We start from the raw sequence: 19,075 nt of genomic DNA, 5'->3' as shown, positions 1-19,075 counted from the left end.
ATAATCGAAATGCAAATTAATTTCTGTACTCAAAGAGCAATCATGTGGATTCTTGTGAAAATCAATTCCAACTTGTGCACCGATTAAAATCTGTTTGTTTTTTATTTTAAAAATTTACTTCAAATTAATTTTATTTTTTGTGATTTTAGATTGTTTTAATATATTAATATCAAAAATAAAAAATATTTTTTAAAAAAAATAAAAAAAACTTAAAAAACAATCACTATCATTGTCACTGTAGTTACAAACATTCAATAACATAATAATATATTTCATAAGAGAGAAGTAATTATTGTCTCTATCTGTCCGAGAAAAGCTATCATTTTCTAAGAGAGGAAGCCACCGTAATTCTGAGAGCGGAGGTGCTTGTTCTGTCTTTCTTGGTAAATATTATCAAGAACAAAAAGTCGTCAACAATTGGATAAAAATATTCAAGCAATCCACATTTAGAAACTTGTCGGAGTCAGTTTCGAGGCACCAACGCTTTTAGCCAATGTCTAAGCATTCGGCAAATTGCACCTACTCGGATGACTAGAAATAGTAGCAGTAAAATTAAAATTAGTTTGCATTGCATGGTTTTCGTGTGCATTCTCTCGTACAGTTCCTATCAACCCAGCAACGACCTCGACGTAAATGCACAATTTTTTCCTAACAACTGCTCCTAAACTTTCTTTTTATGCCAACCAATATATATAACACCTCTTTATACCATCCCTCTCATCATCCAGTGTCCACTGCAGCCCCTGTCACAAATACAATACACCAACCTTGAGATGGAGACCTTGCCTTTGTTCTTCACCCTAGCTGCTGCTACTTCGGCTTATCTCCTATGGTTCTATCTCCTATCTCGTAAACTTACCGGCCCAAGAGTATGGCCTTTAGTGGGTAGCCTTCCATATCTCTTCATGAACCGGAGAAGAATCCATGACTGGATTGCTGGTAACCTCCGTGCAACTGGTGGTGCCGGAACCTACCAAACGTGCACGATAGCACTTCCTTTCTTTGCTCGCAAACAAGGATTCTACACTGTCACCTGCCACCCCAAAAACTTGGAACATATTCTTCGAACCCGGTTTGATAATTATCCCAAAGGACCCGATTGGCAAACTGCCTTTCACGATCTTTTAGGCCAAGGGATCTTTAATACTGATGGAGAAACGTGGCTCATACAACGCAAAACCGCAGCTCTCGAGTTCACTACTCGGACTTTACGGCAGGCCATGGCTCGGTGGGTGAACCAGACAATCAAGAATCGTCTATGGAACATTTTGGACAGGGCAGCTACAGAGAAGCTTTCTGTGGACTTGCAAGACTTGTTGCTTCGCTTAACCTTCGATAACATATGTGGACTCACATTTGGCAAAGATCCAGTAACTCTCTCTCCAGAAATGTCAGATAATCCATTTTCTATTGCCTTCGACACGGCCACTGAAGCTACTCTTCAGAGGCTTCTTTACCCTGGTTTCTTATGGAGGCTGGAGAAGCTTCTAGGGATTGGAGCAGAGAAGAGATTAAAGAGGAGCCTCGAAGTTGTAGAAACGTACATGGATGATGCCATTGCAGCACGCAAAGAAAACCCATCAGATGATTTGTTATCTCGGTTCATGAAGAAGAGAGACGTTGACGGCAACCACTTCCCAATCTCTGTTCTGCAACGAATTGCTCTCAACTTCGTCCTAGCCGGCCGTGACACCTCATCTGTTGCTCTTAGCTGGTTCTTCTGGCTAGTCATGAACCATCCTGAAGTCGAAGCAAAGATAATCAAGGAAATATCAACTATACTCACAGAAACACGGGGAAATGATCACCAGAAATGGCTTGGTGAGCCTTTAGACTTTGATGAAGCTGATAAATTGGTTTATCTCAAAGCAGCATTAGCTGAAACACTGCGTTTATACCCGTCAGTACCACAAGATTTCAAATACGTAGTAGCGGACGATGTTTTGCCTGACGGTACACATGTACCAGCTGGTTCCACTGTTACATATTCTATTTATTCTGTTGGGAGGATGAAGAGCATATGGGGCGAGGACTGCCAGGAATTTAAACCAGAGCGATGGCTATCACCAGAAGAGGACAGATTTGATTCACCTAAAGACGGGTACAAGTTTGTGGCCTTCAATGCTGGACCCAGGACTTGCCTGGGGAAGGACTTGGCTTACTTGCAAATGAAGTCTGTGGCTTCTGCTGTGCTGTTGCGCTACCGATTATCACTGGTTCCCGGCCACTGCATAGAGCAGAAGATGTCTCTTACATTGTTTATGAAGAATGGGCTTCGTGTATTCTTGCATCCTCGTAATCTTGCATAGGAATGGTTTCCACATTATCAGATTTCTGGAGTCGCTCAACTTTGCATTGCTTGGCGTTTACAGGAGACAGGGCCAATACAGGCATTCAGTCACAATCATGGGGGCTTTACTGCCCATAATTCTGTTAAAGGGTCATTTTAAATTGTTTTTAGTTTTCGTCTTTAAATTCCTTGTTCATTGATGGGTTCAATCTACATACAGCTGCATCTACATTGGAGGAGGGTATACGAGCCATTCAAAATTAGGAGTGATTGTCATGTAATGTTGTCTATTCCATACCAGCGGATGTTGCTTTCAAATAATTAATTATGTGAATAGAAGATAAATTATACGCTTTAATTACTATTACTAAATCTTGCTTGCTTCAACATATAACGTTTAAGAATCTGCGTGAAATTTCCTACCCTACTGCTATGAGAGTTTTGTGTGCAGTACCGTCACAAATCACAAATGTAGATGATGCCAAAATATTTATAAACAGGAAAAGAAAGCCCTAATGAAATTTTACTTAATTAAATAATATAACTATAGGACAAAAAAAGAAATGAAGAAACATACTGCAAAAACAAAACTGATTCATTAGGTATTGAATGTAACATTTACAAGCAGGGTCGGAGATACTTTACAGGTACATTCTTCATTGAGATGTATGCGACTGTTTCATTTGTGCTGGAGCCCCAGACATGCATGCAACTCTAAACTTGAGCTATATTTTGGCATTCAAAATCTTTTTCCAGTTCCTCAAGCTCAAGAATCCCGTATGAAATTTGTCTAGTTGTTCTTCAATTTAATCTCGTTCACAATTTCACCTTTTCCCATTCAATCATCTGAGCCTTCTGCATTGGTTCGGGAATCACTGGGCTTGAGCCGTAACCTATGTTGGCTTCCATGAAAGTTAATCCAATATTTTCTCACCAGTTGAAAAGAGGTTCCAGACCACTGTACCAACCAAGTAGAGCCCAACTGAAACCTTGAAAACATCATCCCAAGAACCTGAGATGGCAACGAGGGAGAGAAGAAATGCACAAGAATCAGATGGTGTAAAATTCAGAGTGTTAAATTTCAATAAAGGTGGTGCAGGAATTGGCTGACGTAAATCTAAGTTTCTAAAGCAGACAAGAGCTTGAATTCAAAAGCAACTGTTAACTAAGGCAATAAGAATCTAGCAGGGCAGCATGGCCATTTCTCTATTCTTTTTTCTGCATTCATAAAATGAGGGCCCTGTTCACAGAAGTTCTCTTATCAGAAAATTTAATGGAAGCCTTACTTCTAGCTTCTGACATTTTGGCACTCTGTTTTAGAGATTGAAATAAATATATCACAATTTACAACTAGAGGGATTGAACCTTGATGCCCAAATAACTGTACTCCAAGAACGCAACTTCAGCATAAAATAGGCTACATTTTATGGCGAGTAATGCTAGGGGTGACAGTCATTAAATGGTCCTCAAGAGTGGGTCTTGAGTCCTCTCATGTTCTGAAGGGAACATGACCAGTCACATTGCCTAATTATCTAGATTAGATGGGATTTTTAAAAAAATAGCAGGTAGTTTAATTTTTGTCATCTTTAAATATGCTATAATCATGCCCATTCATATGAATTTGATGGTTTAGATTTAATGAACATGAAAGAACATGAGAGAAAGGAACATGAAAGAATCTGAATTCGAAAGAGTGAACCTGCCATATTATGTCATTAAATAGAAAACATTTCATCTTATTACAGGTTACCACATTAGTAGTGACATAAGTAAAACTGTTAGTTCCTTCATCACAAAATGGAGGCAGTCCTTTTTTTCTCCTTTAGCTTTATATGGTTTGTTGAACCTTACACTAGACAATGGAAGGTAACCCCTCTTCATCCTCTAGCCTATTAAAGAATTTGAATACGAGACCTCCAATTAGAAAAATCTAGGTTTTCACCCAAATTGTCCTCTTGAAAACTAGGACTTGATTCTAATGCCTTCAAAACCATACCAAGGGTAATTTGAACAAAAACCTCAAGCTTAAATAAAATCGATCCAAATCCAAGACCAGAATGACTAAGCTAGGAGTGACTTGGACATCTTTGGCTTTGTAGAAAATTTCAACCTTTTAATTGCTTTTCTTCAAATATAGTATAGCAGATATTAATGATTTAATTGTCTTACCAGCAACATAAATGCCAAGGATGAGTTCTTACCATGTTGCAAGATGTAACCAGTTGATGCAGTTCCAAACACCCCTGCCAATACTCCAGCTGTATTGGATAGACCAAGCAACACTCCCTGGATGATAATTAGAAATAAAAAATAGGAACAATTAAGTTATCATTCCGAGGAAATAGAAGCAATGACAGCACAACAATACAACAGCAACAGCTATGCAACATCAAATTTTCCAGACCCCTCAAAAGGCGCCTCATGGTAGATGATTCAAGACAGCAATTAAAACACAATTAATAGCCCCCACCACTAAACAAGGAAAATTTAGGACATCAACTGACAACAGCATTACAAGGATTGATACTCACAGAATATCGAGGAGCAATATCTTGATGGTTTGAATATAAACCAGACTGGGAAAATGCATCGGTTCCCTGTTGAAGAAAAAGAAGCAGTTAGTTTAAGAGCAGAGAATTTCGAAAATATGTTCTCGTTTCACTCAAGCAAAAAAGAAAAAGGAAAAATAATAACACTCTAAACTGAAATTTCTCTCAGTCAGGACAACTGAACTCCATGCATGGTCGCATAAATAGAACTTACAAGACAAACAAAAGAGCAGACAGATAAAATATACAGATGATAAACAGGGCAACCTCTTTGCAAGTTAATACATATACTGACTATTTCTACTTAAATTTGAAAAAGTCGAATAGTGGATGCAAGAACTACATTAGTTGTTCATGTCTTAATGTAAGAAGCAAACCTGGCTGCATGCCATGCACAGAACAGCCATTGCAGGAGAATCAATGTGGCTCAGCTGAGTTAGGAAGAAGGCAGGGCCAAGAAAGCCAATTGATTGCATGATCTGCCAAGGAGGGCAAAGTGCATTAATGAACAAAGAAAAAACATGAAATTAATAGTGCTTAGAAGCAAATAAAGCCGAGATGACGAGAAAGAGAGAGAGAAAGGGACTGGTGAATTTAGTATCGCCTTTAGTGATACCTTACGGACCGTTGTTACAGATAAACCTTTGCTTACAAGAGTATCTGCAATCCACCCTCCCAAATTTGCAGAAAATGCCATTGTAAGCCAGGGTAAGACACAGAAAAGCCCAGATTCTGTAAGATTGAACTTCAAGACCTGTATAGCCAAAAGGAAATTGCGCTCAGCGGTTTTAACAATAGAAAGGTAGCTTTTGTAAGCAATGTAATTGCAAGGCTGCAAGTGTCTTCTACAATTTGTGAGCAAGATGATAGCAAAACTGTAAGTAAAAGAGACAGTAGCATGTACTTCCGTGTTTCAATGCATCGTTAACAGAATTTGACAAGATGGAGGTTAAGGTACAAGATTGATTGAACTGAAAATAAAAGGTGTATCTTATAACAAGTACCTTTTTATGGTTTAATTCCTACCTGTACCTCACATTTTACAATGTGAGAAGATAACATCAACAAGGTTTTTAAAATCCTAAGCCAATCCACAACATTAAAGGGTGGCCTCATATCAAATGATTCACTTGACATAGTAGTTTCAAGGTTAGCCATCCAATAGTAGCAAGTCAAAACACCAACAAGTTTCTCTTTTCATGAAAGTGATACAAGGTTTCCCATTGATTCTCGCCACTTTTCAAGATGTTGACAGTACATTATTTCTAGCTAATGGTTTCTAAGTTGACTTCTCTACCCATTAGCAAGCTAAGATAAAATTACTGACCGCTACTCATGCACAACAAGAATGCAGTCCAAATGTCACACGAAGAGTTTTAACTCTGAAAATTCACAAGATATCATATAAGATATATTTTAAATGATACAACAGACCCAGATCATGCAAGCTCATGTTGGAAAGAAAGACTTACTTGGTTATAATATGTTGGCATCCATGTAAGAAGAATAAATGTACCCCAGTTATGACAGAAGTGGGACACTATCAGAGCCCATACAGGGGGTTTCGACAAGATCAGTCCCCAAGGAATCGATTTAACAGGTTCCTTTGAAGAACTGTTCGCAAAAATCAACTTCTTTTCTTCGGGCCGTAGCTGAGGATCATCAAGAGGTGAACTGTGTGCCTATAGGTATAAAGAATGAAGAATGAACAGCTTGAAAGGCGACACATTTTTTTATAGGGGAAGAGAACCCTTAATTAAAAGCAAAATTTAAATCAGAAATTATAGTTTTCATGGACAGAAAAATTAAAGGCTAAAAAAAATTGTAATAGGAATGGAATTTGAATCTACCATCTCAGTCCAAAAGTTGAAAAGAAACATGCTAAATGAAAATAATGATTGTCTACAAAGTACAACCAGCATTTTTTACCTTACTGAGCCATGCAGCAAACCAAACTGTTCCTAGAGAACCGAAGGAATAAAAGACCGATGGCCATCCAAACTGATGTATTAAGAATGGTGAAAAGCCCAGGCCAGTGACTGATCCAAGGTACATCCCACTATACACAAGCGCTAATGACCTGCTCCTCTCTGATACAGGAACCCATTTGGACAGAATGGTATTCATGGCAGGCATCGCAACCCCCTGAAACAGCACCAAACTAAATTAAATAAACATCCACTGTAGAATATGACAAAAACGCTTGTTTGTCAATCAATAGTTTAGCTAAATAACTTACCTCGCCAATCCCCATGAACGCGCGAACAACGAGTAGGAAGGGCAATCCAGCTTTAGCAGCAACAGGAGTAAGAGCCGTGGCAATGGACCACCAAATGACGCCAAATCCCAAAACCCTCTTCCCGCCCACTGTGTCCGCCCAAATGCCACCAGCAATCTATCAATCATAACAAGAATATAAAATAAAATTATTAGTAAGCAAATGTATAGTAATCTAGAGAGAGAGCTTGTTAAAGTTACCTGAGTGAGTAGGTAGCCCCAGAAAAAAGAAGACTGAATCAAACCGACAGTGGCTGGGTTCCAATTGTACTCGGCTGACATTGGTAGTATTGCAATGCTCATGTTTACCTGATTAACAGCATCTGCTCATAATTTACTTCTTAATTACTCCAGAAAAATTAAAAAACAAATTATGAACTTCAAGAATTCTAATTTTTCTCCATTGTCAGAGTTAAGAGTACTGTTCTCTCTTCTTTATGATAATTCAACATATAAAGGAAAATCAAAGCAGATATGAAAGAGACGAAAGGAATGACAACAACGTACTCTATCCATATTGCAAAGAAGAAAAGCCGAGAAACAGAGAATCACAATGACCCATCGTTTAGGGAACTCTTCCCACCACGGCACCGTACTATCCAGAACGGCATCGTCCAAAGTATCCTCCTCCAACTTCACCGATTCCGGAACCGACTCCAAGATCTCATACCTATCCGACTTAACATCAGCATACACCTTCCCCGTCTCACCCCGACCCGAATTCCTCACCGAGACCCGAAAGATACAGCACCTTTGATCAGTGCGTAACCGGACTCGGAAATTAAGCGCCTCTCTAGGTCTTTTAGGGCACGAGATATCGGGAAGTGATTTTAGAGGGCGAAAAGGACGGTCGGTGAAAGAGTAGAGAAGAGCTCTAGTAGCGTTCATGGCGCTGGTGGTGGTGGTCCTGCCGTGAGGAAGCGAGATTGTTAGTGCTCCTTCACCACATTTCAGATAGGGAAGCAGAGCAGGATATTTTGAGTTTTGGAGGGAGGGATATTTATGGGGATTGGTGATTGTTTTCACATGTGGCGCTGTGTGATTGGAGAGGATTGGATGATGAAAGGGCGGGGAGTTTAACTCTTAACAGAGAACAATACAGTTGGTCGTTGGGTTATTTTTTGGGCTGAGCCAACAATCAAGTGTAGGCCCATTAGTGATTTGCTTAGTCTTGATTTCGACGGGCTTCGGTCAATAGAAAGTTAGAAACCAATCTAACATCAATGATGGGCTTAAACCTGGGTCCAAACTTCAAATGCTAGAGTCGTTTACTGTGGGCTGGGCGCTAGCTCCAGCTTCAAATGTTCTCCCCTCGTTATTAATTAATTAAAGCTTACAGAAGGAAAAGTGTTATTTATATATTTTTTTAGTAGACACGGGGGAAATGTTGTCAATGACATATCCTTTTATGATACAGTAGCTCAAACCATTACTTGTTTGACTCAACTTCAACTCTACACAAATAAGTTAGTTCAAAGCTTAAGGAGTGAAATATTTTATACACAACTTATTAGTATAATATAGCTCAGGAATAAAATGGTCAACTGGGTAATAGTCTAACATGCATAAGCTTGATAGCATATCAAACTTAGCGGTTTAGTGCTTTTTTTAAACTCCATACCCTTAAAGCTCAATTATGAATTATATGCTAAGCCAAAAATATTTATGAATCTGATAAGATATTAGACTCAATTCTTTTTTGAGCTCGGCTATACATTAAACTCAAATACTTATGGGTTTGGTAAAATACCAAAGTCAACTTTTTTATGCTCGGCTATATGTTACGCCTAAATGCTTATGAGTCTGATAAAACGCCACACTTAAATCCCTCAAGTTCACACCGGATCTAAGTGTACGTGGATCTAACACGATGTCAGACCATAGGATAATCATTCTCAGACACCCCTAAATGTATAAAAATTTTATAAAAGCCGACTATACTTCAATCGACATAAATGTTATGATAGAGTTATTCCCATTAATATTAAATGTTGTGTACGAAACAAGGTATAAAATTTTTTTATAGCTCTATTGTTTATTCATCAGCAACAATGATATGTAAGGGTAATTCTCGTTAACAGTATTGTCGTGTAAAAAGATATTTTAATGAGCATTACTGTTGATGCAATGAACTATTTCCTTGCTAAGATATTCAAAAAGGAAAAACTTTCGACTTCTTAAAGAAAACAACAAAACTCAAAGTACAAAGGCTATAAATATCATCCAAATTGTTAGAGAATAATATAAATCATATATTGATACCTTACCTAACAACTTAAACTATTGAGTTAAGATAGTTCTTTGACACGGTATCAGAGCTTTGATGACCAAGCGGTCACGAGTTCGAATCTCACTATCCCCATTTACTTTGTAAAAATTAAGTATAAGGTAATGTAAACTTGTGCAAGTTTCAAGTTCAAAGGGCTTCACTTAAAAAAGTGTGTTAGAGAATAATATAAATCATATCTTGAGACTTCACCTGACAGTTTAAGCTATTGGGTTGAAATGGTTCTTTGACTCGAACCATCCAAGTAAAAGGATTTATGACATTTATTCTCTTATCTTACATTCTAAAAATATTTATTACACAAAAAATAAGAGCAAGTGTTATTGTTTTTAGAGTTTAATGCTCTTCTCTTCATTTAGTACACTTTCTTACTTTAAATTCATTTACTTAATCGTCGGAGGATCTTTAAATTCTATAAAAAGAGACTATTTTGTAAGAACTGAGAATGCTACCATCAATCCTCTACTTTTATAGGAATAAAATATTGACATGAACATATAATTGATTATTTTTTAAATAACCAAACACTATTCCTGAGCATATTTAATATCGGGAGATCATCAAAAGCTATGCTACTTAAAATACTTTATTTTTTAGTTATAGCCTTAAAAATATCGCTATTAAAGATATTATTTTTATTCTTTTCATCTCAGATATGATTTATGGAGATAAAATGTAGTCCTATTTATAATGTTTTGATATCACAAACATAAAACTTGTATATATCAATACATTCATGAAATTCAAAGCAAGCATAAGTGATATTTGCATGCGCTAATATATATAAAGCAACAAGTATATTTGCTTTTAATGCATATGTAGTGTTACCTGCAGTATGATCTTGAGCAAAAAATTAAGGGCGTCCCGTTTCAAAACAGTTGTACAAATGACACAGTACAATGAAGATCGATCATTAATCTTGACACCAAGGTGGGTGCCGGATTATATACTTGAGTAAAATTGATTGCTAAAGATTAGGAAAAGGATCGGAATTTGGGCCAAAATATGAAAGGACAAAGGACACATTTGGAGATTTTAGGTGCAATTAACCGATCAAGAAAACCAAACCGAATCTAAATAAAAAAAAATTAAAAAAAACGAGTCAAATTAAAAAAATTAAGTCAAACTAGAAAAAATTTAGCCAAATTAATTTGAGCCTGTTTCTGTCTAAAAAAGCTAACTGAACTGAAACAGGTCAGTTTGAACCGGTTTTTGTAAGGTTTTTTTTTTAATTTAGTTTGGTTACTTTTTTTAATAAAAACTAAATTGAATCGAAAATAATCACTCCTAAGTGCATGTATTTATAAATATTATAAATTACATTTTGAAATTTTATTTAATAATTTAAATTTTTTAATTAAATTGATTATTTAATATGATATTAGAGTTTTAATAGTAAAGTACTCACGAGTTTTAATTTTAATATTTATATTTATTTAATAAAAATTAAATATAAAATAATAAGAGTTTATGTAAATTTTAAATTTAAAAATTTGTTATTTAAAAAAACATAATAATAAATAATATAAATTAAATTAGTAAATTGAGGTAGTTGCTCCGCAATCAGCATTCAAGAAGAAGAGAAAACTCTGCAACGCTCTGTGAAATATAGTTGAGAATTGAATTCTTAGAATAGACTTTGAAATGAAACATTTTGTAAGGCACAAGCAAGCATCTTCTCAGATAAGATCGTGTTGGAGATCTGTCCGCGCTTTGTCCACATCATTTTGCCGGCTTGAGAATAAGAGCATGGGTGTGTGGAGCCCAGACGATAGCACTGGGATTTTTAACACATATTTTTATCTTAAATTAAATTAATAAAATGGTCACCAATCAACCTAGAAAACCATCTTTAGTTACTATTCTAGAACATTGTCGGCATCTTTCTTTCACGAGAGAGACTGTTGGGGAGAGAAGTAAAGAGTAAGGAACATGGGACCAAGGCTCTGTTTCCTTCTTTTTTTTTTTAAAATAATAATTATTATTATTATTTGTTGAGTCAACGAAATGTTCAAAGTCAATTTTAATCACTGACCGTCTTCTTCTTTTTTCTTTTTTTTCCTGTGGGGGCATCAACATTCTGTAGATGCTGTTGAACTGTTGAGTCTGCCCGGTTACAAATGGTGTCGATGCTTTGGCGGGGAGAATACATTAAAATGATTTAAAAATATTTTTTAAAAAATTAATTTTAAAAAAAATAACTTTTTTATAAAAAATAAGTGTAATTTCAATTCAAAATAGGCTCGATGGATTGTATTGGAACTGTATTCAAAATAATTTACTAAATTTTAAATTAATTTTATTCAATATTATTTGTATATGTTTTTTATTATTTCAAAATACTAATATCAAAATAATTTTAAGAAAATAAAAATAAAATATTTTTAATATATTTTTAAATAAAAAATATTTTTAAAAATAATTTCTGCAACCCTTCAAAAACTATTAAAACTCACAAATATAATCATTTGATTTGATATCCAATAAGCTAGTTTAAGGCGACATTTATCAAAAGGTTATTGATGCTGTCAGCGGCATAAAAGTTTGTTCCGAACTCACTTGAGAGTCTTGGTCTCGATGATAGCTATTTGTCACCGCCAGCAGCTGCTTATGATCCTCTTTCAGTTTTGTTAATCAGTCGAGAAGGAAGAAACATAATGATATCAATGACTAATGTCGTGTCACAACCCAGCATTTATTCTGTTTAGCCTGACAACGATGGTAATGAAGCTATCTATCCATCACACGCGATGATTTTTGTGAAGGTTTTTAGGATAATGTGTTGGACACAAAAGCTTTTTTATTTCGACAATGCTTGCATGATGATAATCAAATCGATACATGTTTCGACCATACTCTTAAATTTGACTGCTCTGTCAACCATAATTTTGAGTGTTTTTTTTTAAGAATAATATAAACGCGACATAATCTAACAATTTAAATTGTTAAGTTAAAATAATTTTTTAATATAGTATTAGAGTTTTGATGACCAAGCGGTCATTATTTCTTTTTATTTAACAAAAATTAAACATAAAATAATATGAATCTATACAAATTTTAAATTTAAAAATTTTTCATTTGAAAAGACGTGTTAGAGAATAATATAAATCATATTCTAGAATCTAATCTAATAACTTAAATTATTGGGTTGAGATGACTCTTGATATTTTTTTATACTTTTTTTTCTAATATTGTATAGAGTTTTCAGCTCCCAAACAAAGTTTTTGAGCATATATAACTGTGAATTCTTATTTCATTTAACTTATCTAAACGCAATTACTCAACTTGAAATTTCTATGTAAATTGTACATGATTTTACCCATTCTTGGAAAAAGAAGAAGAAGAAGATGATGATTTTGCCTATATCTACTCAATATTAAAAAAAATTAAATTTATTTAAAAGCAATTTGATTCCTGCAAAAACAAAGACACTGTTAATAAACGTGAGACACGGAGGGATCAGGAGAATATTTATCGGCCAAGTAAAAAGATAGTGCTGGCCCACTTCAAAAGCAAGACAGTCCTATCATGTGGCCCACATAAAATCTTGGCTTTGCCTTCCTCCAATATATCGCGAGTTAAAATAAAACAACATTAATAATAATAAGAAAAAACACCATTGTTACTGCCTTCTGCAGGAAAGACGTAAGAATGGCTATCCAGCACCAACTTTGATATTTGTGTTAAACCGAAAACGACCCGTCAACTAGCTGGGTTGGTTTCTGTTGTGATTTTGAAAGATAATGTACCTGCCCGATTGACCATCGAAGCAAATCAATACCAAGTTGTTATCATGGTTTAGCTGACAAATTCAGCAAATTATAACATACTTTGGATTCAATTTACTTGGAATTACCTGCCTCTTTGACGACTATGTGTTAGTTGAATATCTAGTGCTAGTGCAACGTTGTATCAAGCTAATCACGGTTGCTTTCTCTGGGTCAGCTCATGCTGAAAAGTTAACCTGATTACCTCCACTTACCCCATCACACTAGTTCTTTCAACTGTTTCTGGGTATGATTCAACAATGTAATTGGAAGTTTCAAGACAAAGTTGCTCACACACTGAGGGGCACTAATTAAAATAACTCTCTCGAATATGGATTTTCTGTAAATGACTCGAAAAAACTTTCACAAGATTAATTACTTCTTAAGATTCTTCATTTGATATTTGGTCACTGCTGCTTTTAGGACAGAGGAGATTCGTCGTTGCTATTGTTAAAAATTGTAACTGAAGGCTGAGCATCTGCAAGAGATCATGTGTTACGTGGTCATATATATGCTATATGCAGAACTATATGCATTGGATTCTCCTTGGGAGCAGGGGAAGAGCGGCAATATCTGTGTTCATAAACAAATTGTGAGGAATCGATCGGCACTCAAATTCATGTTGTGACGATCTGTAAGACGCAGAAAGAAAATATACAAACAAGATAAGTTTGTCTGCTTAACGAGGAACCCCTGCACGTGTGGAGATAGCCACGTTCATCTCTTATCTAGCTAGGAGTTTGAATTACGCCTCCGATAACAATAATAAGATACCATATATCAGTATTTGCAGTTGCAGTTGCATCATCAGCATTAGAGGCCTCCACATGCCAAGCCCGCCTTTCTTGCATCCTCTTAATAATTTCTCTAATGCTCCGTTATTCGATATAATTTGCCCTATCTCCTCACCGATCCCGAGAGAAAACAAGGTCTCAATGTTTATGCACCTCGCGTACAGCCAAATCAACCTTAATTACCCCGGCAACTACTTTGCAATGCTGGAAATTGTTCTTGAGGATGACGTTAATAAGAACTAATTCCATCCCATCCCATAAATATTTGGTGAATGAATTCTTTGTGGGGTGGATTGTGTTTTAAAATGTTTTTTATTTAAAAATATATTAAAATAATATTTTTTAAAATTTATTTTTAACACAATACGGTAAAATATATATAAAAAGTAATTCAAATTTTAAGCTGACAAACAGCCCTTAATAGAGTGTAAAACATTAATATATAGATGGGAAGAAAGGTTGGATAAGATTAACATTTTTCTTGGAATTATTGGGAGTTACTTTTCGATAAAAAATGATTTCAACTGAACTCATCTGCAATGATATTTTCTGCTTTAATCCCCATTATCATCTCAAAAACTAGAACGATAAATTATCATGTTGTGCCCCACACATGAAATAAAATAATAAATATGACAATATATGCCATGAAGTTGCGTTCCACCTACTCTTAACTTTATTCTTCCATGCCCCCACCCTTAATGTCAGCTTCCTATACATTTCATTCTTTCTTTCCATTGCTATACTTTCTCCCTTGCTTCTTCCATCATTCCTTCTCACATGACTCCCCCTCTCTCTAGGACAGGAATGCCGATGTCCTGAAGAATTACCAGAGCTCAAGCTGATTCCAAAAACAATGGCAACCAATACAGGTTCAGTCTTCAACAAATTCCTCTCTTTCTTTATCCTTCTTCTCCATCTTGGTTGCTTTATTTTCAAAGCCAAATTAGACGATCGCCAACCAGCCAAGAAACGCAAAAAAGTCTCTCCTCTTGCTCCCATTTCTTCTTCTCATTCTCGCCTAAAACCCCACAAAGCTCTCTCTTCCTCTTGGTCCTACCTCAAAAGCATTTTCTCTGGTAAAACGTCCAAAACCCAAACTCAACCTGCAGCTCCGATTCTAACCTCAGCAAGATCATCACAGCAATCCATTGTCTCCATGATCCTACCTGATCAAACTCACTCGTCCGAACTTCCACCAAGGAAAAAGTCAACTGGGTCCTGCGAAGAACCCGATATCTCAACAGATCACCAATTCTTTCCTTTGAGAAATGATATTTTTCCATGCACAGCTTGCGGTGAAGTTTTCCAGAAACCTCAGCTTCTCGAACAACATCAAGCTATCAAACATGCTGTCACACAGCTTCTAGACGGTGATTCAGGCAAGAATATAGTCGATATCATATTTAAAACTGGATGGTCTTGTAAGGAGAAGAGCCCAGAAATCCGTAGGATTTTGAAGATCCATAATAGTCCAAAGATATTGTCAAGATTTGAGGAGTACAGAGAGTTTGTCAAAGCCAAAGCAGCGAGAAACAGTCCTATCAAGAGACGAGATGAGAGGTGCATTGCTGATGGTAATGAGCTCTTGAGGTTTTACTGCTCAACTTTTATGTGTGATTTAGGACTGAACGGGGATTCTAGTATTTGTAACCAGCAATATTGCAGTGTTTGTGGGATAATCAAGTCTGGTTTCTCACCAAAGATGGATGGAATTTCTACACTGTCTACTAGCTGGAGAGCACACATGGCGTTCCCTGAGGAGATTGAAGAGGAGTTCAAGTTCATGAACGTGAAACGGGCTATGCTAGTCTGCCGGGTCGTGGCGGGTCGGATCGGGTGTGATCTGGAGGAGGATATAGACAAGCAGGATAGTGGGTCCGATTCTGTCCTGGGAAGAGGTGGCAGTGGGATGCACACGAGGTTGGACGAGGAGGAGCTGTTGGTGTTTAATCCAAGGGCTGTGCTTCCCTGCTTTGTTATTGTATATACTGTGTGAGTGTGATCATGGTAATAGCGCATGATCCCTTCTGCTTGTCGTTTTTAATTTTGATGGATTTGTCAAGCGTGATGTGTGGTGGTGATCATGGCTTTTGATTTTACTTTTTTACTTGATCCGTGACTGTGACCAAAACATGGTCAGCTGGTCTCGACCCCATTACCCCAGAGAGTAGATACTGTATAATGTTAGTTGCGGATTAATTTCTCCTGATTTGCTTCTGATTTATTATTATTATTATTATTATTATTATTATTTAAATACTCTTAACCATTATCAAGGGCTATAACCCCCATGGAAATAGCTACGGTCACGTAAGAGATAACTTAAATGTATGCAACTAACCTTCCATTTGGACAACAAACAACTTGGTGTGTTATTTGTTGATTTTTAGCATTATTAATTTTGTACTTCATTAAGTCAATTATTGATATGATTTGGAATTGTCCAGACACGAAAAAAGAAAAGGTATTCTTGTTCAATTTAACCATGCGGTGTCGGTGCTGCTTGATATAGTTTTCCTACCATGTTTCAGTAAAATAGAATTTATGAGGTATTTGATACTTACAGAATTTTTTATTTAGAAATATATTAAAAAAGTATTTTTTTAAAAAAAAATTATTTATAAGATTAACATATCAAAATAATCTAATAATATAAAAAATTAATTTTAAATAAAAAAATTTTAATTTTAAAAAAACACAATTTCAATCCCTTCTGGTATAATAATTTAATATTTCTTATGCCATCTAGAACTTATGCACTAATTGACTATTTGTTTTTTTTTTAATAAGAATTTTTTATTTTAAATTAATATTTTTATATATTTTTTAAAATTATTTTAATGTGCTGGTTCAATTTTTTTAAAATATTTTAAAAAATAATTTTCATCCCGATATCAAATAAAATTTATATCCATTTCCACAATATCAGAAATAAATTATTAACAGTCTATGTACTGGTTGCCTTAACAGTTTTTTTTTTTTTTTTGAACATTTAACGGTAAAGGGATTATTATATTTGATCATTTTTTATACCTAAAAATTAAATCTCTCGGAAGTTTTAAATACTTTAAGAAAAGACTTCTTTTTTTTTTTTAATATTTCATATAATCCGAAGTCCGAACCCTTTGGCTAGGCTTCATGTCTATCACTCGTGATTTATTTATTTATCCTGAGAATATATGTTGGTTCATTGCTAACACACGCTCTTCCTATTCATCAGCTTTTCAAATGTTTTTAAAATTATTTTTTTCTAAGAAAATATCAAATTAATATATTTTTAGTATTTTTAATTATTTTAATGTATTAACATAATACAAATAAAAATAAAAATAATATTCTAAAACATTTCACGAACTACTTGTCAAATACACAGTTGAATGGGCTGTTTTTTGGAGGTGGCCCACTCATGACTATGCTCTGGGTCCATAAGGAATTCCGCCTTATCCAGCCCACCCCCTACTGGCGGGAAACAGGTAAACTACATAGTACAGTCATTCAACGAAACAGCTGGGCTGAGCTTGGTGGAGAGTTGCTTGATATGCCCTCAATCAAGTCATTAAGGCTATGTTGCTGTAAAATCATAGAAATCGAGCGAATACCCATCAAATTCAAAACCTCCATTTCCGTGCCAAGAAGCAAGCCAGATTTTCCGCGCAAAGAGCTAAAGGAAATTCAAGAACAAGTCTGCAGAGGAGTCCCCAGACTTCCTGCTGCTGTTCATTCAAAGTCTCTTCTTTCTCAAATCTTCCACTCCCAAAAACACAGAGACACTAAAAATAACCCTGTAATCAATCCAACCATTGGACTATGCTTGTATAATAGGTATGTTATCTACTTCATTTCTGTATATATGTGTTTTAGAGCTACAGCAGAGAGGAGTGGACCCTAATTATGACTTGAGTACTGGAGAGAGCAATAAGTGGTTGTCTGTATTAGTTAGTTTAGTTACATGGCATGCTTATTGCCGGACTGCCATTTTTTTCTTCTTTTTTTTTCCTGATAAATAATCGTAATGTATTTGATCACTATACTGCAGTTGATTCTGGTTAATTTTTGTTTTCAGTGGCCGGTGGATTCCTACATCAAACTGGCCCATCACTTGCAAATAATTACGTGCTCTGTTTGCTTCTTTTTTTTTCTCTTGCTGGAATGGGTGAGGATTAAAGGTACAATGTCCCATTCCTCTCACAGAGCAATAATTGTTAAGTTTGATTACATGGTGATTCAAATATTGTTTTTTTTTAAATGATTTTTATTTAAAAAATATTAAAATAATATTTTTTTATTTTTAAAAAATTATTTTTGACTGCACATTAAAATAATTTAAAAACATTTTAAAAATATTAATTTAAATCTTTTTAAAAAATATTTTTAAAATATAAAATCAAACATATCAAGATTTTCACATGTTCGCAAACACCTCACTACTCAAAACCCGATTACATTAAAATTAAAAACAAAAAAGGAGTTTTCAATACAACAATAATTTAGTTGCTGGACTATACAAATAATGAGTTGACTTCCTCAATTGCAGTATACATTACACACACACACTTAAAATGGAGGTTGTTACAGAACCAAAACTATCTGGAAAAAAATTCCTTTAAATTAAGACAATTGCTTTCTTTTCCTTTTCACAAGAATTTCTTTATTCAATTTAAGCCATATTTTAACTATTTTGACAAATGCTTACCTGTAGACTTTATTTCACATATGAAAAAACAAAAACAAAAACTTCTTTTAGTCCTATAAGTATTGTGTTAAAAAAAAATCAAGAGCATTGTATTTCTATCGTATTAAAAAAATTATAAGCTAAACTTAAGCAAATATAGATCTAGCAATATATTAGATTCAATATACTTAAATTTAGCTGTTAGTTGGCATTATAATTTAGCAAGATATCAGGCCTAACATGTTTTGGTTTAACCATTAGTTGAACTCAAGGTAACATGAGGAGGGCAGAATGCCTAACCTAATATACATGAGTTCAACAATTAGCTAAATTCAAGATAATATGCTAGGTCCTAGATAAACTTCTGAACTGAAAGTGCAACAGGTTTGATGAACCGGGGACCTACCATACTCACTACAAGATTTCACAGTTTTAC

General features: G+C 35.2%; 3 protein-coding genes across 4 annotated transcripts; 2 read left to right on the top strand and 1 right to left on the bottom strand.

The window, feature by feature from the left end:
- The first annotated feature begins 614 nt into the window (after positions 1–614).
- Positions 615–2,662, top strand: LOC133685716 (cytochrome P450 86A1-like). The gene has a single exon (XM_062106927.1). It carries the CDS (start codon positions 774–776, stop codon positions 2,307–2,309), a length of 1,536 nt encoding a protein of 511 aa, XP_061962911.1. The 5' UTR covers positions 615–773; the 3' UTR covers positions 2,310–2,662.
- Positions 2,663–2,867: 205 nt separating this feature from the next.
- On the bottom strand, positions 2,868–8,132 carry LOC133685455 (probable anion transporter 1, chloroplastic). 2 transcript variants are annotated; one of them, XM_062106907.1, is made up of 10 exons: positions 7,624–8,132; positions 7,318–7,425; positions 7,079–7,234; positions 6,769–6,984; positions 6,312–6,521; positions 5,456–5,593; positions 5,217–5,318; positions 4,822–4,887; positions 4,492–4,576; positions 2,868–3,302 (listed from the first exon to the last, which is right to left on the bottom strand). In XM_062106907.1, exons 1-10 carry the CDS (start codon positions 8,002–8,004, stop codon positions 3,205–3,207), a joined length of 1,560 nt encoding a protein of 519 aa, XP_061962891.1. In that variant the 5' UTR covers positions 8,005–8,132; the 3' UTR covers positions 2,868–3,204. The 2 variants fall into 2 exon arrangements, with proteins under 2 accessions (XP_061962891.1, XP_061962901.1); XM_062106917.1 differs by having other exon boundaries at positions 7,318–7,439; positions 7,624–7,764.
- A 6,512-nt stretch (positions 8,133–14,644) lies between these two features.
- LOC133675943 (uncharacterized) lies at positions 14,645–16,215 on the top strand. The gene has a single exon (XM_062097512.1). It carries the CDS (start codon positions 14,821–14,823, stop codon positions 15,961–15,963), a length of 1,143 nt encoding a protein of 380 aa, XP_061953496.1. The 5' UTR covers positions 14,645–14,820; the 3' UTR covers positions 15,964–16,215.
- Positions 16,216–19,075: the final 2,860 nt, after the last annotated feature.

This window comes from Populus nigra, chromosome 1 (genome assembly GCF_951802175.1).
Source record: "Populus nigra chromosome 1, ddPopNigr1.1, whole genome shotgun sequence".
Classification (NCBI taxonomy): Eukaryota; Viridiplantae; Streptophyta; class Magnoliopsida; order Malpighiales; family Salicaceae; genus Populus; species Populus nigra.
Note: the sequence above shows the minus strand (reverse complement) of the source record. Positions and strands in the feature narration are given on the sequence as shown.

Excerpts from the sequence above, each read along its gene's own strand:
- LOC133685716 (XM_062106927.1), top strand. The coding sequence starts at position 774 with ATGGAGACCTTGCCTTTGTTCTTCACCCTAGCTGCTGCTACTTCGGCT.
- LOC133685455 (XM_062106907.1), bottom strand. The coding sequence starts at position 8,004 with ATGAACGCTACTAGAGCTCTTCTCTACTCTTTCACCGACCGTCCTTTT. Across the intron at positions 5,319-5,455 it reads CTGTAACAACGGTCCGTAAG|ATCATGCAATCAATTGGCTT; the intron begins GTATCACTAAAG and ends CCTCCTTGGCAG. Across the intron at positions 4,888-5,216 it reads TGTGCATGGCATGCAGCCAG|GGAACCGATGCATTTTCCCA; the intron begins GTTTGCTTCTTA and ends TTTCTTCAACAG.
- LOC133675943 (XM_062097512.1), top strand. The coding sequence starts at position 14,821 with ATGGCAACCAATACAGGTTCAGTCTTCAACAAATTCCTCTCTTTCTTT.